The 27161-nt window shown below is 44.8% G+C and overlaps 1 protein-coding gene across 1 annotated transcript in view; it reads right to left on the reverse strand.

The window, feature by feature from the left end:
* Positions 1-15422: 15422 nt before the first annotated feature.
* The window catches only part of BRINP1 (BMP/retinoic acid inducible neural specific 1), a 92986-nt gene continuing 81247 nt past the window's right edge, over positions 15423-27161 (reverse strand). Inside the window, exons 7-8 of the mRNA XM_036393827.2 lie at positions 22588-22810; positions 15423-17183 (exon numbers count right to left, since the gene is read on the reverse strand). Coding sequence (XP_036249720.1) covers positions 16043-17183; positions 22588-22810 — 1364 coding nt within the window. The 3' untranslated portion in view covers positions 15423-16042. The remainder of the gene's footprint in view (positions 17184-22587; positions 22811-27161) is intronic.

Here is a 27161-nt window from a genome sequence, read left to right on the forward strand (position 1 = left end):
AACCAGGTCTTGCACCCTGTTCCCACCTGCCCCAGGATCTTGGGATGTCCTGGTTTAGTCAGGGACACTAAGCCAAACCTGTTAGAGCCATCAACATAGAATGAGGCGACAAAGGATGAGAAGCTCAATGAAAGGAAGGCACCAAGGGGCACAGTGTCCCAGTGGGGCAGCAAAAGAGGAGAAAGAGGTTTTCAAAATGAGGCTGGACACTTGAGCATCCATTTACTGCTTTGTAGGAGGAAGCACAGAAATTCCTGCTGTCTCCCTGCAGGACTTAGCTTCAACCTGCCTGTTGGGCATCAAGTCCTTCAGACCTGGTTAGGACAAGACAAGAGGTCCCTCCTGCAGCTCCACGTGCAGGGTCACAGAGCAGCAGTGCTCTGCTGTCCATCCCAGCGCTTATTGTGAAGCACAGAAAGATTTGGGTTTCTTCAGCCAAAGCAGGATTAATTTTACCCAGTTTTAGTCCTGTAAAAGTTGAAATGTCTAAGCAAGCGATCCAGCCCTCTTGTACAGGCTGTGAGGAGAACAGGAGGAATCTCCAGAGCATGAGTCACCTCTTGTAATGTACAGTGTCTGAAGTGGGTGGGATGAGTCACTCTCCAAAGGTAACAGTCTCTTTCTGGCTTAAATGACTGGTTAAACTGAAAGCCTGACTTTGTGGTGGCAGAAGTTAGCCATCCTTAGTGTCACCAGCATTTGTCTCAAGTTATTTGCACAATTAGGGCGAGGTGAGGTGGCTTCCTTCTCAGTTAATAGCACTTCAAAAGACTGTTTTGTGCTTTCTCCTGGAATCTGCACATCTTTGCCCTTCAGAAATGGTGCTGAAACGGTTTGCTCAAGTTTTATGGAGTCAGAGAAATTAAAGGCTGTTGGAAACAGAAAGTCACTTGACCCATCCCTAATTCACAGACAGAAGACTGCAGATCAGTTTTGTTATTCTTAATGTTTTCTTCTTTCAACAATATCTCTCAACAGTCAGTAGGAAAATTTCAGTTGTTTTCAATGGGCTTTGATCCAAGCCTGCAGAGAGAGCAATAGAGGAAATTCAGCTGCAGAGGCAAATCAACAGAGGGGAAAGGTAATGGCATGAGAGAGCTAAAAGACGTAATTGTGAGATGAGGGGAGAAAGGGGAACAGAGAGAGGTGCTTTAAAGGCTGAGCAGAGGAGGAGCACAGAGGCAGAGCTCAGTGGAGAGGAGATCTGGGCACGGAGAGAGGGACAAACTCATACCCTTGAAACACACGTCTCTCCACCACTGCAGCATTCCTTCAATTTGAAAATGCCTAACTGCTCTTCAGTTTAATCATTGCTGCACTTTTGGGTATAAGATGAATAATTAAGCCTGGGAGTAGAATACAGCAAGTGTTAATAGGGCAGAAGGTACTGCAAAGTCCTTATAAAAAGCTGTGCTTGCAGCACGAAGTGGCTGCTGCTCTCTGTGTCCCCAATCACAGAGTGAGGAGCAGCAAAGTACTAAATTAAATGAAGTGCATCTGCATCCATTCTGCTGGACTCTTTTCCCCCTGTGTTTGATAATATTTCTTGCTAAATAATACCCCATCTCTAGCAAAGGCTGAACGGTGTAACTCTGAATTGTCCTTCCAAATGCAACCAGGACAGACATCCTGCACAGCCCTTCCTTCCATGCCTGCACCTGAGGGCTCCCACAGGCACAGCCTTCTCCCTTATGTAACTCCATGTCTAAAGAGGCTCTCTGGTGCCTTAAAGAAATGATTCAGTCTGAAGTGGCAGCATTGTGAAACTCACCCTCTCCGAGGAGCTGAAGATTTCTTCCTGTTGCTGCCAGAAGATCAACACGAAGAAGCAAATGCCACTTCACAGTGTGAGAGACAACAATTAAACAAGGTCTGAGAGGACCTCTGGGACGACCCTGATTGAGCAGGGAGGTTGGGCCAGGTGACTCCACTGTGATCCCTTCCAGCCTGGCCCATTCTGTGAAGACACTGGGCTGTGCACAGAGCAAGAGAAGGCACAGCCAGGAAAAGCTGCCCCTGGGATAAAGTACAGCCACAAATCCATGTACAAAGGCAGTGATTGTGGTTTGCTGCTCTGTCTGCTCTGCCCTCCATCTGGAGTGTCTCCCTTTCCCTCAGCACCCTCTTCCTCAGCCAAGCAGCAGCTCAGAGGACAGGTGGTCACCCAAAAACTCACTGAATCCACTGAATTACCCAGGGACAGTGTGCAGGGTTATTCAGATATTAGAATCACCCAAAACTCACTGAATCCACTGAATTACCCAGGGACAGTGTGCAGGGTTATTCAGATATTAGAATCACCCAAAACTCACTGAATCCACTGAATTACCCAGGGACAGTGTGCAGGGTTATTCAGATATTAGAATCACCCAAAACTCACTGAATCCACTGAATTACCCAGGGACAGTGTGCAGGGTTATTTAGATACTTGGATCACCCAAAACTCACTGAATTCACTGAATTGCCCAGGGACAGTGTGCAGGGTGATTCAGATATTTGGATCACCTAAAACTCACTGAATTCACTGAATTGCCCAGGGACAGTGTGCAGGGAGTGTTGTTCACTCCTCTGGGAGGGCAGACCAGTGATGCAATGCTCCTCTTTCAGGTCTTCATTTTCCACACACACCCAATTAAACAGAGCTGTGTACATTAATCAAATTAGGTGAGGAGGAAGAAAGACAGATTGTTATTTTTAAATCCTTGGAAGATGTTTGGGAATGGGAGGTCATAAAAGTAAAGAGGGAGGTCAATAAATAGAAAGGAAGAAATTATTTTTAACCTTTGCAGATAAGGTATTTTTAGAGCAATCACCTGAAAGCTCCCTGAACTACACAGAGTGATAAGCACAGCTCAAACTGGCACTGCAGCCTGGCTCAGACCCACCTTCCCTGGCTTCTTTAAAGTGAGTTTTCAGTGTAAGAACTTTTTTCTTTGCCTTTTTCTCCCGTCTCCAGTCCTTCCTGCTCTCACTGAGGCACCTCAGAAAGTCTGGTGCTTGTATGGACATTTGAGATCTCCAGGCATTGCTAAATGGATATTTTTCCTCCTCTTTGATTTGCTTTTCATCCTTTTCTTTTTTTTTTTTTTTTCTCTTTTTTTGGTCTCCTCTCCCCTTCACAGGAGGTGGAAGGATGACAAGCTGAGCTTCCCCAGGCCAGCAAGCTGGAAAAGAAACCAGGGGGGCCAGGAGGACACAGCCGTGGCTGGAACATCACAGACAGGGGTGTCACATGTGGGGCAGGAGCTGTGGCTCCGTCAGAGGCAGAAGACCCAGGCAGAGCTGCCTGAGGGGCCTGGGTGTGTTTGCCAGTGGTGGGAGAGGGGGACATCGCTGGATTTTTAATTTTCTTTTTGCACACTCTGCCATACAGCGTCACCAATTATCCATGTCACACCTTGTCAGCAGGAGATGGGATCAATACCTTCATTTTCACAGTCTGGACAACAGTGCAGGCAAATGTAGGTGCAGGAAAGGAGCTTTGGATCAGGATAAACTTAGGACAGGCCTCACACAGACATCCCTCTCTAAAGCTGCAGACAAAGGCATGGATGCACTAACTATACTGTGTATAAAACACTTTTTTTGGCTCTCTTCTCTTCTAGAAAGGGCCAGACCTTCAAAGTAATTCAGCACAAACCACGCTGTGCCATAACGTGTAAGCTGTGAATTGAAAACAGATCTCTTCAAAGGTAAGGTAAGATGTCCCAGCATCTTCCTCAACCTGAATTAGCATTTTTCCTGCCAGGATGCCAAGCTTTTGAATGTGTCAATATGCTGACATGTTGCCATAGTTTGGGGAAAATAATAATTTTTTAGAGCCATCTTCCCATCTGCTGTGTGAATTTGGTTTCTTCCTGCATCCTGCTGGCCACTTCACTGAGAGCCATGGTGCCTCTGCCTTCATGCTTTGCCAGAGTGAGGGCAAGGAAAAGGAATTTTCTCTCTTTCAGGGGTGAAAGTAAAGCATAGAAGATGTCAAAAGATAAATATTTGACTTTGGAACATGAAAAAAAAGAGAAGAGGAAGAGCAGCATCATGGGAATAAATCTCTTGGGGTGTCCTGCAGTCTGGATGTACATTTGTATTGCAAAGACAGGAGCTGGGGATGTGGTGTGTAAAGATGTGGGTTTTACAAGAAAATAGAATCAGTTAGGAGACCTCTGGGAAATCACAGAATGTGTGTACACATTATGGTTTGTGTAAAATTAAATGCTTTTATTTTTTTTCCTTCAAGATATTGATCCTTGTTCTTTTATTATTATTTATTATTATCATTTCTTTTCTTTCACTCTCCTTTGATTATCCATGTCCTGGTCTTTCTGATCCCTTGTTTGAATTTGGCCTCTTTAGGTGAAACAGGCCTATAACTCTCATCTCTTCTCTCTTATGCTCTGAATAATTATAGGTTTCCCAGGAAATCTGGCCTTCAGTAGAAATTTTGTGAAGGTTTTGAAAGATTTTATTAGAAAACACTTGGATCCTGCACAATTATCAGTTCTGAAAGGTGCTTTGCCCACCCCCTCCCGTGGAAGGGCTATTGATCATCTCACAAAGGCAAGGCAGGTACTCACAGAGAGAGGAGTTGAGGTTTGGTTGTCTTTTCAACATCAGTGATAAAATTGCATCTAATGTTCACCTCATTCACCTTAACTCCAGTGGTCTGCACTAATTAAGGTGAAGCAAGCAGTGCTGGTTAATAAAGAACACTGTAATTCAGCTTGTGCTGGGCAGTGATTGCGACAAGAGCAAAAAACTCAATAACTGATTTAAAAGATGGGCTTTGATTACCAGAAATATCTGGGGCTTTTGTCCCCTGATTGCAGAGCACACACTGCAAAACCCTGCCACCATCAATGGCTCTAATGTGACACTCAAAATACCTTCTCTACCTTTTAAGTTGGGCTCCAACTCGTCGAGTGGGGCTTTAAAATATTGTAGATGATCCTCACAATGCTGTCTTCTGTTTTGCAAAAAACACTGTTCTGCTTGGCCATATGTGCCACCATCCTGCTCCCAGGTCCTATATCCAGAGCCATCACATCCCACACAGTAGCCAGCTCCTTTTGGAGCAGCCACTTTGTTCCTTCCATGTTGCACACTGCTGGAGTTTGCAGGAAATTTTGCTGCTAGGTCTATTTTGGATGCCCATATGTCTGCCAGGTTTGGTTCTCTCAATCCAGGACAGTTCTTTCCCCACTGTCAGAACAGACTGTGCTCCTTCCTTCCCACCACACCCAGCCGTCCCTGGGATGTGTCCTCTGTGCTGTGCCAGCAGGGCTGGGACACAACCCTGCTACATCCACTGAGGTGAAAAATACACACATAAAATCAATTTTTAGAGCAGTGACAAGAGTCAGTTTGGGTGAGGTGTGATGTATTGCCCTGATGGCTAATTCCCTTTCTGGAGCATTAGCCACTGGAGATGTGTGATGGAGGGCAGCTTCTGCAGACTGCTGATGATCAGGGTGGGAGTTTGTCACAGACATCTTTTATGGAAAATCCTTTCCTTAGGATTTTTCCTCCTGAGAAGCTGAGAGGCCTCAGGAACAAAATGTAACCAGATGGTTATCTGCTGCTGTGCAATGCAACAGGTGCATCTGGGATTGGGCTCATGTGGTTGTTTCTAATTAATGGCCAATCACAGTCAGCTGGCTCGGACAGAGAGTCTGACACAGAGCCTTTGTTATCATTCCTTCCTATTCTATTCTTAGCTGGCCTTCTGATGAAACGTTTTCTTTCATTCTTTTAGTATAGTTTTAATGTAATATATATCATAAAATAATAAATCAACCTTCTGAAACATGGAGTCAGATCCTCGTCTCTTCCCTCATTCCAAGAACCCCTGTGAACACGGTCACAGGAATTGGAAATACAGAAAGCAACCCCGTGGGGTTTTTCACCCCCTGTGCCTGTCTGGAGCTGCACATTCCAGCTGTGTGGACAGGAGACAGAGCAATCAAGGATCACTCCTTCCCCCCAAGCCTCTCAGGAGCACTAAGAAAGGTCTACATGTACTCAGCAAGGCCAAGTTTTCACACCCCATTAGCCCAGATGGGATGAACTTCACTTGTCAACTCACTCTCTGCTGACAGAGCTGACCAATTCATTTTTCCCCAGCTGAACAGTTTTCTCTTACAGAAATGCAAATTCAGCAAAATATCATTTTTGTTGACATTTGTAATGGGAAATTATTGAAACACTTCATTTCCAGTTTAGCATTTGGCTGGTTCTGTCTCATCTGGCGTGAAGTAATCAAAACCCAGCAGAGAAGCCCTTGCCTCTTAAATCATTCACCAGATTTTCCCTTCAAGAAGCCTGTCCTGAGATCCCTGAGATGAAATAAAATGGAAGGTTGCCTTTTTACCCAAAACTTTGAGAACACTGCTTTCCATTTAACTTTAGAACTTTCCTTCTTGGAATGAAACTATTGCTCCAGAAATCTGCATTTCTAGGGAGAAAAATGTGCCTTGCAGCAGCTGAATCACAGCAAGGATGGTTTGACTCAAGGCTTTTAAAGAATTAACAGTTGCCACAACAGGACTCCCTCTTATGCAGCCAAGGCAGTGCAGAGAGGAGTTGGTACAGGGAGTCCTGCGTGGTTCAGGCTTTTTATAGTGACAGATTTCTTTGCATAATGTATTTTGGGTGAAGCTTCAGGTTTATTTTGTACTGATCTGATGGCAGAAAAGTATATGTTAAGTATTTTAAAGAAAAAAAAAAGGGAAAGGTTTCTTAATCATCTTATTACAGCCTTCCCTGTCTAATAAAGCACTTATATGGCTGTAAACCTGGAATCCTACAGGAGGTTGCTGTAAAGTGACAGATTCAGGTCAGAGCTGTTCATGAGCAGCCAGATTGATCTGTGATGCATAACGATGGCAGAAATGGCATTATTGTTTCACAGGAGAGCACAGAGAGTTGGAATATGCCAGGGCCATTAGAACAGCTGGGTACCCTGGTCTGAAATACCTTGCCTCTGGCCAATGCCTGATATTTCAAATAAATTGGAGGTATTCCACAACTGGTGAGCTCTTCCACAGCTAGTCACACAGTAGGTGTGGTTTTGGTTCCTTAGCTCCCTTCACCCTGGCAACAAAGCCTGAATTTCCCAGTTAACTGTTGCTCCTTTAGGTACAGGCTTTGAAAATCACAGACATGGGATGGGTACAACCACAGCTGTCTGCAAGAGGTCAATTTTAGATTTTCCTTCCTTTCCCTCTGTCACTGCCTAACCCTGTGACCATGGGCAACTCTTTCAATACCTACTTCTGTCCTCTTTCTTGTTTTAAACAAATCCTTTTTAGAGCATGAGTTTGTCCTGTCTGTGTCATCTGATTGGTTTTTATGGTATTTCTTGTTCTGAATTTGTTGGCCTTTATTTGTATTAACTGGATCCTGTAATAAATGCACAAGTAATGCTGACCTGAGGGAAATGCTGCTCTCTCTATAAAGATATCAGAGAGGTATAAAAACACTTTCTGAATGGAACTGTATTGAAATGGTAAAAGCAATGGCTCGTGTCCAACATTTCCAGGGGCAGCAAAAACCAGATGAAGGACTGGTCCACCTTTATGGGACTGACCCTTGAAAACCCACTGGGAACTTCAGATGGTGCCACATGCATCTTCCTCTTAATTAGTGCTCTTCTGAGAGACTTTGTGACACCAGAGCTCCTTTCTCCTCCAGCTCAGTAAAATGCCAGTTCCTCTGGGGTCTTGGTGTGCGACTGAGGTGCCTCGGTGCTACATCAGAGATATTAATTCTCATTAAGAAATTATGCAATCAGTGCTCATTTGGACACGTGCTGTGCCCCTCTCTGGCTGCTGGGTGCACAGTGATGGTTCACCTGGGGATGGAAGGCTCTGTGCTCCTTCCTTCCATCACAGCTGCCCAGGCTCAGCTCACCCAACCAGCTGCTGAGATGAGCAAACTAATCCAGGCTGGCAAGATGGGTTTGTGATCTTGGGACTCCTGGGCCTTTACAGCCCTGAGATCCGGGATTCTCCCTGTTAGCAGTTATTGAGAACTCTGAATTCCAGCCAAAATAATGGATGGGCATTATCTTAACTCTGAGGGGTTTGAGCAGTCCCTTTGACTTTCACGCATCTGCCACACACATTCAGACCCTCAGTGTTGCAACTCCTGCTCAGCACCTTGCAGGACTGAGCCCCTCACTAATCCTCCTAAATCCAAGTCTACTGACTTTCAAAGCAACCCGCCAGGGTTTCTTATCTACATATCCTGAACAGGCTGCTTGCTTAAGCTGAGCCTTTTTGCATTAGTCTTCAACCAGACTTGATTTTGAGCAATGAACATGATTAGATTTTCATATCAAGAGGGAATGAAAGTCTGGAGATAGTTCACAAGTATCTTGGAGTGAGGCAGGAGTGATCTACCTTAATTGAGTAGCTTGTAAAAACACAAAAGGTCAGAATTAGTGTCTAAATCCAACTCAGGCAATATCCAGGTTTTTCTTTCTCACCCTGGAATGAATCTTAACAGAACCCTGAGTCTAAATGTCTTAGGGAAGTTTGAGAGCCAGATCTCAGCCCTTACTTAGATGGCTGACATTTGTAGAATAGGATCCTGTCACCACATGGCAGAATGAGATTCAGTCCTAAACTATGGCACAATCCCACAAAGAGGGAGATGCTGAATGAGCTCAAGGAGTCTGCTCCAGAAAACAGGCTGAAATAAGGATTGCTTCATCTCCAGGAAATTTCTATCATGGAGGTCACTTTAAAATTTTGTCACCCAAAATCAGGTGAAGACTGTCTTTTAGGCTGGACCTGAGCATTTGAGATGCCAGAAGTCTGAAACAAAACCCACATTGTGGCAGCACATCAGTGTACACCTTTCTCAAGGTCACTGTCACTGCCTGTGTGAGTGGGCAGTCAGGGACTGGCTATGGAAATGAAGCCCACCTGGAATAACCATTCCCACACTGACATTCTGCTCATCTTCACACAAAGGTCAGGCTTGGGCCTGAGACTCCAGAGGGACTCCCTGCAGTTCTGCGCAGGCTTTGCCATAGCAAGCCACTCTCTGTCCTTTTTGGACTTCTTGTTCCCACCTCTAAAGTCAGAGCAGTCCTAAACTGACCATGTCTGTGGCAACCTGGTATTAATTCAGTGTATGCCCAGGAATAAGCAAAATGAGACTTGGATTGTCACAGAGCCCTCAAAGTGTGGATTAATAGAAAAATTAATAGAACAATTAACAGATCAATAATATACACCTCTCAAAACTTAACAAAAACCTGCATCTGGAAACACAGAAGGTGTAATTGTGTTTCTGATGTCACAGTCAGACCCCTGGCTCCCTCACTTGAATTCAGCAGCACCAAAATCCAATCCTCTGTTCCTGGCAGCAGCTTTGAGAACTCCTGACCTTCAGCTCCCCTTGGCACGCCCTGTTTGAGGAGATGTGTGAGCATCTTGGAAAATCACCCCAGCTGAACTTCTCTTTCCTGTTCAAATCTATGTTCTAGACAACATGACTGACAGTATTAAAACACAGGGCTAACTCAGATTCTCAAAAAGTAATACCCCTCCCACATTTGTCAGTCAAGAAATCTTTACCTAAAATTTCAGCCAAAATGATTCAGTTGGACATTTTTTTACTGGAAGCTCTTGTGTAGTTAAAAATTAAGATATCTCACAGAGATTTATCACTGGCAAAAACATCCCTAATAAACAAAATGAGCTGCTGTGCTTTTCCCATTTCATTTTGCTTTCTTTTTTTCAGTTTGATTTATTTGACTTTTTCAGCATTAAAATATTACTTTAAGCTCTGCTTGCATGATGTATGTTTTTTATATATATATATATAATGGGCTGGCTTTGTTCATCACTGAGCCAAAACTGAAATGAGGAGGTGATGAGAGACAAGATGGGCTGGGGGAGTGGAAGGAGCCCTCCCTGAGCACTGAGGTCAGTGTTCCAATTTCTTTTGTGCCTGCCTGTATCTCTTCAGGGTCACCTCACCAGATCTCACTCCTCCTCCACAGATTCTGCTGCTGTGGTGATTTTTTCCAGCTATACCCTTTGTAGTTCTCCTGGGGAGGAACCCATGGCCTGTTTGTTTAAGGGCTCTACACAAGGTCAGATTTTCTTCTTGGCTTACAAGCAAGTGCTGGAGGTGGACAGGAGCCACCTGGAGATTGCACTGCTCAGGATGGGGACACAAAGATGGGTAACAGCACCTGGGGATGCCCTTAATATCCAAGGGGCAGAGACTTGGAAAATTTGCCTTTTTTCCTAGTTACACTGAAGGAAGGTTTGGTTGAACAATGCATTTGTACAAAGCACCCATCTTGTTCCAGTTAAACATTCAGGAGGAAGGACTGAAGTGTCCAACAAGGCTTTTATATAGTATTTAAGTCCTCACTGATTTCCACATTTATTTAATTCATGGATGAATGATAGTTCTGGTGACATTAGGAGAAGATTTAGATTAAGGTGAAGAAATTGTGAGGGTGAGATAGTTGATATGTGCATTCTTGGAGAAGAAGTCTATAATCTGGCTGGCTCCAAATTGTATATTGTTAATCTACAATTTCAAATGTTCCAAGGCAGAAAGAACATGGAAGTGCCTCCCCCATGGCCTCCTTATGCCTTGTCTGCTGTGTCTCCCTTCATCCTCTCCCCAAAACACACACACCACAGATCATCCCCCTGTGTCTCTGTTCTCAGGCTTGCAGCACCTCCCCCTTGTGCCATTTCCTCCCTTCAACGAGGGTGAATTCCTCAAGGGGAGTGTTGTAGGAGCACAGAGCTGGGACTGGCACCCAGCGTGTCTCCTGCAGCACTGGGACTGAGCAGCCAGGCTGGGGACCTTGCTACACCCCTGTGCAGGAGGCACCATCTGCCAAGTGTCCTCCTGAGCCCTGTTTTAGCAAGTGGGCTAAAGAGCTGAAAAGAACATCCCATCCATGGCAGCTGAAGTCCATCACAGCTTGCTTACAGGATTCTGGCTCTGAAGGGAGGCTGGGCAAGTGGCCAAGAAGTTTCTCTTACTTGCCCATGCTTCTCTTTGGGGAAAGGGATTCCTGGTTTAGCATGGCCTGAGCTGGCTTTAGGGAGCAGGATGGCTTTAGGGAGCACTGGAGTTCCCTCATCCCAGGCGCAGCCCACCCAAGAGGATGCAAACTCCCTTAATTGGATTTGCCAGGGCCTTGGGGCTGCTCTTGATGTCTTCAAGGGAGCACTGGCATGAGCCTTGTCAGCTCAAAAAGCAGCAGATCTCTTCTTCTATGCAAGAGCAGCCAGGCTTCCAGGGAAGGGAAGGGAAGGGAAGGGAAGGGAAGGGAAGGGAAGGGAAGGGAAGGGAAGGGAAGGGAAGGGAAGGGAAGGGAAGGGAAGGGAAGGGAAGGGAAGGGAAGGGAAGGGAAGGGAAGGGAAGGGAAGGGAAGGGAAGGGAAGGGAAGGGAAGGGAAGGGAAGGGAAGGGAAGGGAAGGGAAGGGAAGGGAAGGGAAGGGAAGGGAAGGGAAGGGAAGGGGCAAGAAAAAGGGGGATTATCTCCATGCTTTATCTATTTCTCTGCTTGTTGCCCCCTCCCATTTCTTGTCCACCTACTTCTCATCCCTTCAAGAGGAGAGTTCTGCTCCAGCATGAGGCTGCTCCTGCAGCTGTGCAGTGGTCACTGGGCCTGACTGGGGGGGGGGTGTCTGGGGCTGTGCCCTTTGCCTCTGAGGAGGCCAAAGCTGCTGAGGTCCAGATTCTTCCTGATGATTCCATGTGATAGCTAATTAATGGCCTCCCTACGTTTCCATGGCAACTTCATGCTGTGCTCTTAGCCCTGATCCAAATGGACATTCTGCACACTCCTGAAGCCATGGCATCAGCATGTTAATAAGACTTGCTGACGTCTCTTGCTTTCTGCCACACCGGCTGGTGAGTCTAAATTTGAATAATTTGAAAAGAGCAGATTTCTTAGGAAGCTCCCAATGAATTTCTGTCGTGTGACTGGAGGAAAATGGTCCCAGAAGTCTTCTGCATCTGAAGGGAAGCAGGATTCTGCCCTACCTGCTGCTTTTTCCTTGCTTTGGCTTTGGGACACCTGGAATTGACTTTTCTTTTTTTTTTTTTTTCCTAGGTTATTTGGGAGCTCCAGCTTTCATGTAGTGCCGAATTTAACGACATCAAGGGACAAGTATCTGTCCTGAATTGGTAGGAGCATCTCTATTAGCTGAGCTGGACAGTCTGATGGATTGCTCCCTAACTCCTTCTCATGCCAAGGAAGGAAGCTGGGTTTTGTTCTCATACAGTCAGAGGATGGTTACTCTGACTTGAGAGTCTGAACATCCCTTTTATCATGAAACTCTGCAGCAATGCCCACTGAGCACACAGGTTAGTGGGTTGAGCTTTATGGTGAAGGGGTTCTCTGGGTCCCACCTAATTCTGCTCTGTTAGTTGCCCTCCATTCCAGTCATTGTCCTGTCAAACACGTTTTTATGGCCATCATTTCCTCAGGAGCCCATTAACCCCACTGGAGCACTGGTGTGGCCTCTCTGGGGGTCTGAACTGCTTTCTCTTGCTGAAGCAGATGTCAGATGCCTCCACATCTCCTATTGCCTGCAGAACAAATCCCCCAAACCAAACCCAGGGGATGTTTCTGGATCTGGCTGTCACAGACTGCCCCTTGCCTGGGGAAGGGTTTTGGGACTGAGCAGTGGAAGCACAGCATGTGCCCTGTTTAATTTATTTCCTAGTATCAAAAGCAATCATCCACATTTGATTGGCTTGTTTGGGGTTATTTTCCATTTTCTCAGTGAGCCCAAAACGGTGGTTGAGCTGCCAAATAACTTCACTTTCCCTGCCTTGAAGGACATGGGAGTTTCTTCTTGACATTTTTGCTGCATTCCTTCACAAAATTTGATGTAGCCACGTTGGAACGTGGCTCCACTTTATGGTGTTGATGTGCCATCATTTCCAGGTGCACCATCAGGTACTCCCAAGGTGAGTTCCATATGCTGACAGCACGGCTGTGCCAAAACTCCTTCGCTCTCCCTGCACTGCTCCCCAGCCACGATGGGAATGTTAACTCACGTGCCTCTCTCAGCACGCACTTGCTGTTAAATCCAGCCAGGATTTAATGTTGTCTTGGCACCCAAAACCTTTCTTAAGGTTTATGGAGCTGCCCCCATTGCTGAAGGCAGTAAATGCTGGGGGCTGCTCATCCCAAGGCATCATTAAAGATACATGAGGGCAATTGATTTGATCCCTACCAGTGCCACAAACACCAGGCAAGATTTAGGTAATGTGCTGCTAGTTACCCACGAGATCTGAGATTTAATTGCAGCTTCTTTGGCTTCCACTCACTAGACCTGGATTCTTATCTCAAAGGAAAGAATTTATCGAATTAATTTCACTCTGTGTTGGCACAGCCACTATTCCCAGCCACGAGCAAATCCCATCATTGCATGCAGGCTGCAGCTCAGGCAGCAGTCAGTATTTTTAGAGCTATAACCATAGTTCTTTCAAGTGTCAGCTCTTTGGGTCATACATGTAATTTAAACAGTACATTTCTATTCCCTGCTTAGATGGATGTAACTGTCAGGAACATTATTTCTACTGATAATTACAAATTTGACATTCATTTCCCATGAATACTCTCTACTATTTGCTTAAAACTCACCTCCATGCATACGATTGCTGCCAAATGTTCTCTTATCAGAAAGCTGAGGCAGAAATGTCACATCTATAAAGAACACTCTTGGAATGGTGAGGTCTAATATGATTTTCTGCTACACAAAGCAAAGACCAAGCAAATGAAAAACAAACACTGGGAAAAATGGGCAGCCCAAGGCCTCTTGTGTGGACTGCCCAGGTGAGAGAGAGATCTTGATGACAAGGTAGGGAAAAAAAGCTCCCACTAAAGGAAATATCCCTAAAAACATCCTTGCTGTTTAATTCACCCAGTTCTTCTTCTGATGTCAGACTTTGGTGACTAATCCCCCTTTTTGGGGTTTTTCTGATTATCCAAATTGCTTTTCTTGTGCCCTCAATTGGTAGCTCAGCAGGAGAGTTCAGTGAATGTATATTTTCCTTAAGCTATCCAGTTTCTTCTCAGGAAATTTGGATGAGAACAACCTAAATCATATAAATTAAATCTGAAACCAGCCTTAATAGCTCAAGCCCCTGGCACCACATGACCAATACCACAATGCATGAACTGATGTTACTCTCAGAATCTCAGCCAAAGTCTTCAAATAAAGTCAAAATTCCTACAAGACTGTTTTGAACTCTGTTGAACCAACACGTTAAATCTTGAGCCAGACCTGAATCTTGGTCTTTGGATCAGGACTGTGCCCCTTGCTCAGACCCGTTTACCCCAGGATGCTCCTCCACCTCTGGAAGCCATCAGGATCAGAGATTTATTTCTCCCTTTCTGAGCGGGCAGGAATTCCAGTCTCTCACTAGCACTTCTCAATCAACTTCAACTAAAAAAACCAGTGAAATTAAGAGAAACACCTCACTACTCACCTCCCACAGTGTTCAGACTTCATCACCCAGCTCAGATGATCCTTCATTCACACAGTCCATTCAACATCCTACTTTTTTGTTTTAATCCAAACACATGTCCCCACACATTCAAAAAAATTTTACCCACCTTTTGGTTATTTTAGTATTTTTTTGATAACTCATTTTTTTTAATTTGGCTTTATCCTTGCAAACTCAGGATATGTTTGGTTGTTGTGCTCTTCCCTCCCACCCCTCCCTTTTACTAATTTTGCATATATTTTAATAAAATGTTCTCATATATTTGCTATATATATTTTTTTTTTTTTGTGGACAAAGTGTAAGTGAGACAAGGATATTATTCACAGCCACAGAAACATAAGAAAGTAAAAAGGATTTTTTTCCTTTCCCAGTGAACAGAGATGACCTACGTACCCTTCAGTGTCTCCAGGTTTCCTTGGAAATGTATTCCCTTGCATTGTGCTTTAGTTTTTGTGTTGATGAGGGTTACCCCGTGCTATTGGAAAACCCAGCACCTGAGGCAGAAAGACAAACTCAGCTTTGCCTTTATGATTTTGGCTTTCTCTGATTTAGGGACTATCTAGAAGGGTCTGAAAGATGAGTGAGGGAAGATTTACAGGTGCTGCTCCTCCTCTGGCACCTCTGAAGGCAGCACCAGCCCAGGGCAGAGCACAAACTGCAGGTCAAGCTAAGAAACCCAACACATCCCATTTTCCAGCATCTGCTGAGTCTCTACCTCTGGTGAAATGTCTTCCAAGATGGAAATCCCAAAGGGAGGACACCTGAGCCCTGCACCCTCCCTCCACCTTTTCTGTGTGGTCTCACCAAGGAGGTGAGAAAACTCATCAGCTGTAGCCCCCAAGGGCTGCCATTCCCTCCTGTCCTCCAGCAAAGCTCAGCACAGGCTGCAGGAATAACTCAACATAAAGCTGGCATAAATCTCAACAGAAGAAATATCTTTTATCTTTAACCATTTACTCCCACTATAGGAATAATGGTAGCTCTTTTACATTTACATATAACTCTTGTTTGTTTGTTTGTTTGCTTTGATTTTTTTTTTCTGTATGTCTCTTTGTCTTGGCACCTGCATAGCAGAAAACTTGACAGTTCAGTACAGAAGTTTGCCCCTCTCCCTGCTCCTCCCTTTATTTCCTCTGCTGCCCCTGAGGACTCACAAGCAACACCCCCAAGGTCAAGAGAGAGTACGGTGTTACCCTTTTATGACGGATTATAGAAATAACAAACATGCCTGACAGTCTTATACAGCGGCTAGAACGGGTTTAGTTTTCAACAAATGAAGAATTTCCTCTTTTTTTTTTCTCTTTTGTATATTAATTACATTTTACAAATCTTATTTTTCCCCTTTTCTTTCCCCCCACTTTTACTTCTTCCTTTTTTACTTTTTTTTCCTTTCTCTTTTTTCTTTTTTTTTCTTTTTTTTTTGTGGGTTTTTTTTTTTGTTCGTTCTTTTGTTTGTTTTATTTTTCTTTTTTTTTTTTTTTTTTTATACAGCAAAAGGATCAATCACCAAAGTGTCCATTGCTAAGTCCAGGGGTTAGCAGAGTTTGGCTGTCATCTGGTCGGACTGTTTGAGGATCTCGGTGTTGTACAGGTCCAGGGCGTGGTTCACTCGGATGATCTCGCTGTTGGTGAGCTTCAGGCGGTGCTTGAGCATACACGAGAACAGATCCAGCTGCGGCTTCCCCGGGGCCACCGGAGGCGCCAGGCGGTTGATTCGGTCCCGAATATCCAGCAGCAAGAGCATGACGGAGGAGGAGGAGTAGAACTGCCCGCCCTGCGTGTAGGACTGGTTGACCTGCTGCACCGCGCTGCGCAGGAGGTCCGCGTTGAAGCGCAGGCTGTAGCCGTAGACCTGTACGTCTGAGATCTTGATGTAGAACTGGCGCTTGGTGGGGTCGGAAAGGTCCACGGGCCCTTGGCCAGTCTCGTTGCGCAGGAGGGAGGGCAGCCGAGTCCGGCTGCGTAGGTAGATGTGGACGGTCTCAAAAAAGGTTTTCCACCGGTTGCCCAGCAGCAGGGTCCAGTTGTAGCACTGGCTGTTTTGGAGGCGGATTTTCTCCCAGCGCGGGTAGCCGTACTCCCCGAAGGGCATGTTCCAGCCCTCCGAGTGGCTCCCGCTGAACGGGTTGACGTAGACAAAGAACATGGGGTCCAGGCTGCTGTTGCGCATCTGGCAGATGCGCATGGAGATCCCGATCACCATGTGGATGAAGTCCATCCGGTTCTTGTTGCTCTTCAAGGTGAGGGACATGCGCTTGCGCCACCGCGGGTCGAAGAAGGTGTCCAGGCGGATCTCGTTGCTGATGAAAGTGGTGTGCACGTACAGGCGGGAGTCCATCTTCTGCAGCAGGTACTTCAGCTCCAGGTCCTGGAAGTCCAAGTCCGTCTCAAAGCTGATGAACTGCTCGCTCCGCTCCGAGTCCACGTTCTGGGGCTCGCAGCGGCCTCGGTAAAGCTTGTAGCCCTTGTTGCACGAGCCGCAGAGGGAGATGTTGGCAAGGCTGCACATGGCACAGCTGTTGTTGCCCCCGATGATGCAGGGGATGGGGCGCTGGCACAGACTGGTGCCACCGTGGCAAACGCAGCTCCGCTGGCTTTCCAGAAACGTCCCCCAGAACCCGTTCTCGTTGCAGTAGAGCAGGGACTGGACTCGGGTAAGCCATTCCTGTATCGTCCTGCAGGTGAGGAGGAGGAAGAATTAGCGCTGTAAGGCCTCACAGGGATTCAGTGTTGGCATCTTGCTGGAGCTACAGTGTTTTCAGGGATATGTCTGAGGCAGAGCTCTCGGAACATCAATACCCTGCCGTGGCATCTGGGAGCTATTCCAGTCTATTTCTAGACTGAATCTTTCATCTGCTGTTTACTCCTCTGGTGATGAGCAAAATCCTTCTAAGAAATTGCCACCAGTTGGAAATGCTCACCTGAGCTCTCTATCTTCACTCTGCGCCAGGAGCCAAGACAGGCACTGTGTCCTGCCAAGGATCCCAGCAGGGCTATATTGACATGGGAATGGAGCTGATAAAGCCATGCCAGAGTCTGTGGGGCTATCAGGACATCACAAGGGCAGCAGAACTCCCAGGCTAGCAGGAGAAAACTGCTCTTCAGGTCATTGGCAATTGGCTCCACCCTCTAAAACACAGACCCATAACAGGACAAGCAAAGCAAGCAGCAACCTCTGCTTATGAGCTCAGAACAGTAGAAAAGAAGGTGGAAGCCAGGATGCATAGAGACAAAGCTGCTAAAACTATTCCTCCTTAAAAAAAAAAAACCCAAAAGTCTTCTGCTAATTAATCACTTCTTGAAGTCTCTTCCTTAAAATCAGCCCGGCTCACCCACCCCTGAGCCCCACCACTCCCACAGCTGCTGGATCAGCACTTTCAACCCCACATCCTGCAGCCCTGGAACGACTCCTAGAAAATGACACTGCAGCCCACGTTCACTTTTTCTGCACAACCCACTTGCCACGTTGCCTTGTTCCCCCTTTTTCCCCCTTCCCACTGCCCCAGGAAAGCTGGGTACAGCGGCTCCTTTCTCAGCAGCCCTCAGCAGAGCCCTGTGTGCAGCCGCTGCTCCCTCCCCTCCACCTCCCCCCTGGCTAATGAATACTTCATTGTCTCCTCTGGGCAAAAAGTTCTTGGTAGTGCTGCAGTGAGAGGACTGGCTAATGACAAATTAGGATTCAGCCCCTGTAGAACAGGAGGAGTGATTATGGACAGAGGCTCTCAGAGCTGGATTAGTGAAATTCATGGCACCTGCATCGCCTGACCTCCGAATAATCATTAAGCTGTGGGCTGTATCAAAGAAGGCATTAAATGATACAGCAGCAAAGAACAGCAAGATGATTAGGGGGAGGGAGCCAGTGGAGGGATGAGAGTGTAAAAGAGAGGAAAGCACTGGAAGGAAAGAAATAATCAAGGAGCAGAAACAGAAAGATTGGGAAAGAAAAAGAGGAAAATGTGCAGGTAAAAGGAAAAATGAGAGAGAAACACAGTGGGCAGGAGTAACAGGTGGAGAAAGGGAAAAACTGCAACAGCAACCACTGAAAGAGAGCAGGCAGGAATGAAAAGCAGGAAGAAAAGGAGTAAAAAGAAGGGCAAGGAAAAAAGGAAGGACATGAGAAGAAAAATTCTGAAGTGTTGGATATGGGAACAGACAATTTTTCATATTCTTCTACCCCTGGTACAGGGCTGACAGGGACTCTTCCCCCTATTCCCAGCCAAGAGGAGCTCTTCTGCTGGTGGAAAGGACAAGGCTGGCTGGGGAGCTTGGGAGCAAGGCAGTGACCCCCATAAATATCTGCTGTAGAGGGAGAACAATCACAGCCCTAGTCCCTCAAAATGAGCACAGGGCTCCTCTTAATTCCTGGGACAGCTCTGCCCCGGAGGGGAGGGGACAGCACAGTACAGTGTGCCTGTAAAACACAGCCACAAGCTGACAGCAACAAGCATTTCCAAACCATCCCAGGGACTGAGGCTGTCTTCTGCTCACAGGTGAAATTTTGCTCACTTTTCAGCAATACAAATATATTTTCACCCATCTGAATCTTTGTGCTTCCTGTTTGGAAAGCCAGTCAAATGCACCTGAATTTGTGCAGTGCTGGATTGATGCTTTACACAGGTTTTATGTGTTGATAATGCCCCTGAGTTGCTGGGCCATGGACTGCCAGGCCATAGGAATGAAATAAATTAGAGTCAGATGACCACATTCTGTCCATTTTGGGTATTTTCTGTGTTAGGAAAAAAATCACTGGATAGTAATCTTCTTCTTTATACTAACAGCCAGCAGAACAAAATGGGAAAGAACCTCAGCTGATATCTTGAAATGGATACCAGTAAATTTCCTGCTCCCCAGATGAACTTTGTGGAGGATGGATGGGAGGTTGTTTGTTGGTGTGTGTTAGCTTTCAGCAAAGATACAAGGAAGACTAAAAAAACCATGAAGAAAATGAAACAGGAGACTACCCACCATCTCCTGATGGCAGAAATAAAGGATGTAATTAAATAAAAATGCAGAATCCAGGGCAGAGCTGGGCATCAGCTACAAACACGACAATGGGAAGTGTGAGAGAGTGAGAGAGAAGTAAAGTGGTATAAATTACCCCATTTTTTCTTGCGACTGGGACAGGTTAAGAATATACACATGACCAGCCAAAGCCCTTCAGCTGACAGGAGGTAACGTTTTAAAACACACCCCTCTGACGGCTCAGGCTCATGGCGTTGTACCCAAGAGGTGTCAGAGCAGGAGGATGCTGGAAAAATCCACTGCTGAACAGCTGGAAACCAGTACCAGAGTAGCCCCTGATCCTCATTTAAAATATTCCCAGGGAGGTGCTGGGAATCCCCACCCCTGGAGGTGCCCAAGGAACGCCTGGATGTGGCACTCACTGCTCTGGTTGGGGTGACAAAATGGGGATCAAGCCCAGGTTGGACTCACCGATCTTGGAGGTCTTTCCCAACCTCAATGATTCCATGATTCTAAAGTGAAAATAAATATGACCTGCAGGCCAAGCTCTGAGTGAGAATTACTTTGCAGTGTTCTCTGACTGTTGCTCACTGGACATGTGGCTCCCTGGCAATGCTGGGAACAGGCAGCCAGACAGATTTTGGTTTTTATTTGCAGGAAAAAAGGCAGGGACTTAAATAATTTCCTTTGTAAACTCACCTTTCACTTTCCAACCATCACTAGCTGCTCTGGGGGTACTTTTGGGTTTTCTGTACAGGAGAGTGAAGTAAAAAATGCTATTTTTTTCCTCAGCAGCTGTGAGATGTATTTTGGCTGCAGGCCAGAACATGTATAACCCTTCTCTCCATTGGACGTTATTTCTATTTTACATCCAGTGCTTTAAAATAAAACTACAGGTGATCATTCGACATCAAAGTTTTATTAACTGAGGAGTGGTCTCCTTTTTAAACCAGCTGACTTGCCTCTGTTTTAAACCTGTAAACTTTCCTGGGTTTTGACAAAAGAAGTACAGACCAAATATATCTATATCTATATCTATATCATCTATATCTATATTTATCTATATCATCTCTATATCTATATATATTGATATATCTATACATTTATCTATACTTCTATAGATAAAATATAGATATATAGAGATATAGAGATATAGAGATATAGAGATATAGATATATAGAGATATAGAGATATAGATATACAGATATATAGATATATAGAGATATAGAGATATAGATACAGATATTTCTATCTCTTTAGCCATTGCAAAGGTCATGAAGAATCAGCCTAATTGCCAGAATCTCTACTCTTCTTTTCTTATCTTCCTTTTGGAAGCACCACCTATTCCTTTCCCTGAGGACAATCAGCTGCAATCTATTTTTTTTTTTAACATTGCCTTTGAATGTATAATGCAGGCTTACAATTACATGTATTAGAGAGAGAGAGGCTTGCTCTTAATAGAACCAAGCCATCCTTTCAAAGCCACTGGCATGCTTGATAAGCCTCTGTCATTCTGTACAGCAGCAATTAGAAAATGAGAGTATTTCCCAGCTCTGTGAGGAGAAAGATGGGCTGCACCTCTTCCACTATAGAGCTCCTACCACACTGCTCCCCTGCCTAGCTGCAGATGCAGAATGACAAACAAGAAAAGAAATTATAATATGCCTGCTCATGTTGACTTAAACAAATCAAGCACATCAGTCAGTTAAAAACCCATCTGCCATCATCCATTCCACCCTCCTTCCCCCACATTTCATTGTAGTACTTGGAGGCTCCCTTTCTGCTTGGCTGGGTTTTTAAAATAGATGATAAATGCTGAAGACGTATTTGTCTGAATCTTTTGGAGTAACATGGTTGGATGGAGATTTACTCACTGCTGCTTCACTTTGTTGTTGTTGTTGTTGTTGTTAAAAATTCAAAAACAACTAAAAATTCCACCTTGGACATGCCTTTGGCTCCTCCAGCACTCAGCCTGGTCAGAGCAGCTCAGCCACTTGGCAGGGATGGGCCAGGTTTAGGAAGCTCTCCAAAGACTTTATTTCATAATCTCTTACATTTAATAGATATTTCTCCTCATCCCTAGTAAGTCCATCAAATTTTTGTCTAGAAACATGAGATTTCTTGGTAATTAAAGAGGTGTTAAGCCCTGGAAGGGGTTTTCTGAGCTGCACAGTGATGAAATGAAAAGTCAGCATGTTCAGCAGCCAGGGAGCTGGATGAGAGCTGTAGACAGCAGTCAATCTGTCAATTTTGTCTTGAAACAGAATATTTAGGTAATGAAGGAAGTGAACAAACAGTTTCTCTTCAAATATTAACTTGGCCTGACCCTTCCAAGAGAAGCATGCAAGAAAAGGCACTCAGACTCATTTTTTTTCCCCCAAGATTTTCCATATTGCTTCAGTCCAGACAATGTAGAAAGACACAGCAAGAGATGTTTATGAAAATCCAGAAATGCAAGTCTCCAAAAAAGGAATTGAAGCAACTCAGCTACAGGTTAGGGCTGAAAGGAGCCAGCAGGAGGGGATTATCAGATATCAATAATTGCTGTAGCAGTGGAAAATGCTCTCCTCCACATATAATAAATGGAAAATCTGCTCTCTCCACCTATAATAACCCTGCCAGGCTTCTGCTCAGTGAGGTTTTACAGGTTCACACTGCATCTCACAGCAAAAATGTGATGTATTGCAAGTGAAACTAAAGCTTCTCCTTTCACTCTGGAGATATTGAGGAGCACAATCCAAGAATGGACTGAAGCACCTTGTGCTCCACATGTCTCTTTGAACAGCAAGAGGAGGCTGAAAGCTCAGCTGTGGATCTTGAGGGGAAAACCACAAAAAAAGCAGAACAGACTGAAGATATTCTTGCAGAACTTAAAGAATAAGTGATGCCCTTCCCCTGGGTAGCTAAAACCACACAGAAGGGATGTGAATGTAATCAGGAATGTGACAAAAGTTACCTACACCTCCAGGAATTTCCAGATTTTACCGTTTTCCCCAAACATCCACGCCAACACCCCCTACATCCAAACACAGCCTGCTGGGATTAATCCCAAACCCAAGCCCAGCTCCACCAGGCCCTGGGCCCAGCTCCCCCATGCCCGAGGAAGGATGGAGGTACCTTTCCCTAGGCAGCTGGTGGTTAGGATTGTGCCGACACCGGACGCTGAGGCCAAAGAGTTTGCGGGCGGTGCGCTGGATCTTCTGGCGCTGGGCTTCCAGCGAGCTCTGCAGCAGCTTGTAGCGGTTCTGCAGGTCCCAGTCGTTCCCCCAGTGCTGGTGGATGCTCCCAATGGTCAGGAAGTGGTTGCTAGGTAGCCTTTTCATGAAGGATTTGAACTCATCTGGAACACACGCACACACACAAGAAATGGGGAGAAATGCGGAGGTTTCTGAGCTGTGACAAAGGTTTTGTTGGCAGGGTGGAGAAAGAGCGGTGGTGATGAGGCCATCAGCTCTGCCAGGGGAAGGTGATGCCCATTAACTCACTGCTCTGAGTTAAGCTACTAATCCCATGGCTGTTGCTGCTCCCATATAGGAAAAAAACCCCTACAGTGAATATCAAGGTGTAACTGCACAGTTAAAATGTACACGGTGGAGGAAAAAAAAAAAACCAACAACAGAAATTCCCTGGAACATGAGGTTATAGTGTAAGGGTTATAAACAAAAAGCTGGGAGTTGTAATCATTTTCAGTTAAAGTGTTCTCATTTACATCGTTTTTCAGCTGCTCCTGAAATGCTGTTTGTTGTTGAAGGCAAAGCATTTTGCTGTGTAATTAAAAAAAAAGGGAGAGAAACAAAGCTTTAAAAATTCCCCAGAGGAAAGGTTTGGATGCTGTTAAAATGTCCTGCTTTTGCATTTTTTAAAATGAGCATTCTGATTCTTACCTCTTATTTAACTCCATTTGAAGATAAATGAGTTGCATTTTGTAATGAGGAAAATAAAATGAAATAGTTTGCAGGGCTCGAGTGAGAACAAAAGGTGTCAATTTTAGCCAAAGGAACAAATCCAATTGATCGAAGAATATATTGTGCGGTATTGCTGTTTGTTGTGTTTGTTGTTTTTTTGATCACTTTATTTCCATTTTATTTTGCTTGATAATGAAAAAAAACCACTGTTCTGCAGGGTTTGTTTGAGGTTGTTTCGTTTTTTTCATCACAATCATCAATTCTGATACTGTTTCTGTTTCTGATCAGCCCCTCCTTCCTACCTGAGAAGGGTGGTTTGCTCAGATTCTGATTACCAGGCTGGGACAACCTCAGATGAGGAAAAACCAGATGGTTCCAACTTTCTCAGGGGAAAATAACTCAATTTTTGATGCTAGAAAACCACATTTGACACAGTGAGACCTTGAGAAATGCAATGAGTGGGACAATAAGAACTCCATCAAATGCAATAACAACAAGAGCAATGTTTTGTACCAGGAGAGAAAAACCCCAAGTGTCAGCACAGGCTTGGGCACAATCAGCTGAGGAAGGTCCTGGGGCTGAGGTGGGTCCACATCCTGCTCTCACTGGAAAAAAAACTTCATACTGAGCTGAATCCTGCTTGGGGAAGTTGATATTCACCTTTTCTTGGCACTGCTACACCTGGGGCACCCACCTAAAAGGGATGGACAGAGGCTGGGAGGGCAGAGCTGAGGGACATTGAGGTGCTCTGAGCTCTGCAAAGTCAGGTGTGGGAGCTGCACTGGTCTCACTTGGTAAAGAGGAGGCCAAGGGATATTTAATTACAGCAAAAGGTACTCACAGATATGAACAAAACTCCTCTTTTGAGAGACGCTTGCTGTAACAAGGAGCAATACACAGTTTGCAGCTTGAGAAATTAAAATGATTTACTGAAAAACTTCATCACTTGGAGGTAATGCAGTGCTGGAACATGATCAGAGATGTATAAAAATCTCTCATTTTACACTCTGCTAGGCAAAACCAAGGCCATCCTGACCTGGTGCTGGCTTTGGTCCTGCTTCTAGAAGGAAGCTGGACTAGGACCCTGCCATAAACTTCCCAAACAAGCCAACAAGAAGTATTTCCTCTACATCATCTACATTATTTCTGATCCTTTCCCAATATTTTTTTAATTCCTTCATCCTATTTTCAGAAGGAAAAGGAGAGCTTGTAAAGGCTGACATCTTTTCAAATAAGAAAAAGAAATAATCCATAGAATTAGTGGGAAAAAAAATCAGATAATTTAAATCCTATAGTACAAAGTTAAAGATATTTGCATAACAGATTTCCTATGCAGGAAATTTCCTACTTGCAGTTCATGCTTAACTGCCCAACAAAGGATATTTGTACATCAGGCAGTCCCATCCTGCCATGGATGGTAAGTGGATGTTCACATCCTCCTCATACAAATAATCATCATCACTGCACTACCAACATCCCTGGGACATCTGCTTGTCTCCTTTCTCCCCCAAAGACAACCAAGAGATTTTTTTTTTTTTAGTAATCTCTCAGGTTTTCACTGTGTTTTTAATGCTGCTGCAAGTGCCCTTCTCCTCCTCAGCCCTGACTGTGCTTTTCCGTGGGCCTCTGGAACCACCATCAGGTGTAATTGCTTCTGTTGACCATGCTGATTACTCCGGGTACCTTTCAGCAGTAAAAGCCTTGCATTTGCTTCCCGCCCCTTATAAATCAATTTCCTCAAAAGCCTTTTTGTGCAGGAGCCCAGGCTCTTTTCCCTCTGATGATGAATGTGGAACATTTTTCATCAAGACGGGCGAGGCAGGAATTTCGGTGCAGTGTGCACATTTTGCTACCGCAGTGCAACGCTGGGGGAAAAACAAATGAGCAGCAAATCTGGCAAAATAAAAGCTGGATGGGATTGTTTAAAATTAGGGTGATGAAGAAAAAGAAAAGTACTTTAAAACCAACATAGTTTCTTCATTATTTATATTTATTTATAACTCTGCCTGAAAGCCAGTGGTGGGGATGGATGGGGATATTCCCTGTTTCTGGGAATAGTTCATAGTCAACCCTGAGAATTTCCAATTAATTAACAAGTCTGTTTGCATTTGTGGTTATTTGATTCCTCTGCACAGCAAACCTTGCTGATGGCTGGAACTACACCTCCCGTGATGCAGCCTGGCCCCTCTTTCTGCTGAGTCACCCCACCCCTAAGGCAGTCCCATGGCAGTGACTCAGCATCACAAGTGGCACCACAGGGAATTGGCAGGTCAGACATCTCTTTCACAGATGAAATTTTCTTTTTGCCAATGTTAAAAAAAAAAATAAATCCCATTTACATCAGACAGCAATAGTCTTGAATAAACAAACAAATTAACTCCACCAAATGACTTAATTAAAAGTTGGCTTTTTTTTTAATCCACAATCACTGAAGTTTTTGACCAGCCATTCTAAGATGTCAAGAATAAGGCAGCGTTATTTTTCTCAATTTACCACAAGCAGTGAAGCACAGGGTAAAAAATTTCCTGAGCTGATTCAAAGCAGCTTCAGTTCACTGCAGCCTCCTTGACTTTGAAGATACTATTCCAAATCACAGCAACTCTTGATTCACCCTGCACAACTTTTTTCAAATTAACAGAGGATCCAACACAGACCAGAAGCAGAATACAAATGTTTTGGGCTTTCAGTGGCTTCCTGTGCAAAATGGTATTTTGCTTTCAGAGCACTCCTGTGCCTTTCAGTCCACTTTATTGGAAAAGCCTTCAGGTGTCATCAGAGATTTCTCCTCTGCTGTTCATAATGAAGAAAATCCTCTAGTTATTGGGAATATTTATTAAAACAAAGAAGCAAAACACTAATACTGCAGTCTTTTGTGATAGCAACTTCTATCTCAAAGGATAAGTTCACGCATGATGCATCAAAGTGATGAATCAGATGCAGCAGCTTTAGACATAAAGATAATCACTCCATCTAGCCCTGAAAAGCCTCCAGCCCTGGGTGGAATATGGCAGAAATTGCACTGCAATATGTCACTTGAACGTGGCAAATGAAAAACACCTTCCCCCATTCAAATCTCAAGGGGAGGGAGCCTGGATATAATTATCTACCCTGGCCTGTGCTTGGATTGAGTGCAGCAAGGACAGGATGTGGGGCTGGAACTCCCCTCCCCACAGGGCTCCCACCTTCTCAGTGCTGGGTGAGATCCCCTGGGATGGGAAGGGGTTTGGTGAGACCAATCTGTGGCTCTTGAGCACCTTTTGTGAAGATGCTGTGCCAGAGCTAACAACTGCTAACACATAACCAGTGGCAGAGCTGTGCTGGCAGGCACTGCCAGTAATCCTTGTAAACTTGTGTAGTACTGAGCTGGCAAAAGCTCCTGAAATCCACATTTCTGGTTTGCCCTGGGGTTATCCATCCTGCTACCATGATATTTTCTGAAAAATCCCTTCACCAGGATTTTTTCTCCTGGCAAGATAAGAAGCCTCAGCTTCTCCCTGTTTTGCTGCTCTGGAATGTGGTCTGGAGATTGTTTATCCAAACATGTGAATTGTTTTTAATTAATAACCAATCACAGCCAGCTGTGTTGGACTCTGAGGAGTCAGTCATGAGCTTTCATTATCGTTCTTGTTAAGCCTTCTGATGTGTCCTTTCTCTTTCTTTAGTATAGTTTAGTATAGCATTCTTTTAATATAATATATCATAAAATAATAAATCAGCCTTCTCAGAACATGGAGTCAAATTCTCATCTCTCACCTCATCCTGGCGACCCTCCCAACACCACACCCA

Source organism: Molothrus ater, chromosome 20 (genome assembly GCF_012460135.2).
Source record: "Molothrus ater isolate BHLD 08-10-18 breed brown headed cowbird chromosome 20, BPBGC_Mater_1.1, whole genome shotgun sequence".
Classification (NCBI taxonomy): domain Eukaryota; kingdom Metazoa; phylum Chordata; class Aves; order Passeriformes; family Icteridae; genus Molothrus; species Molothrus ater.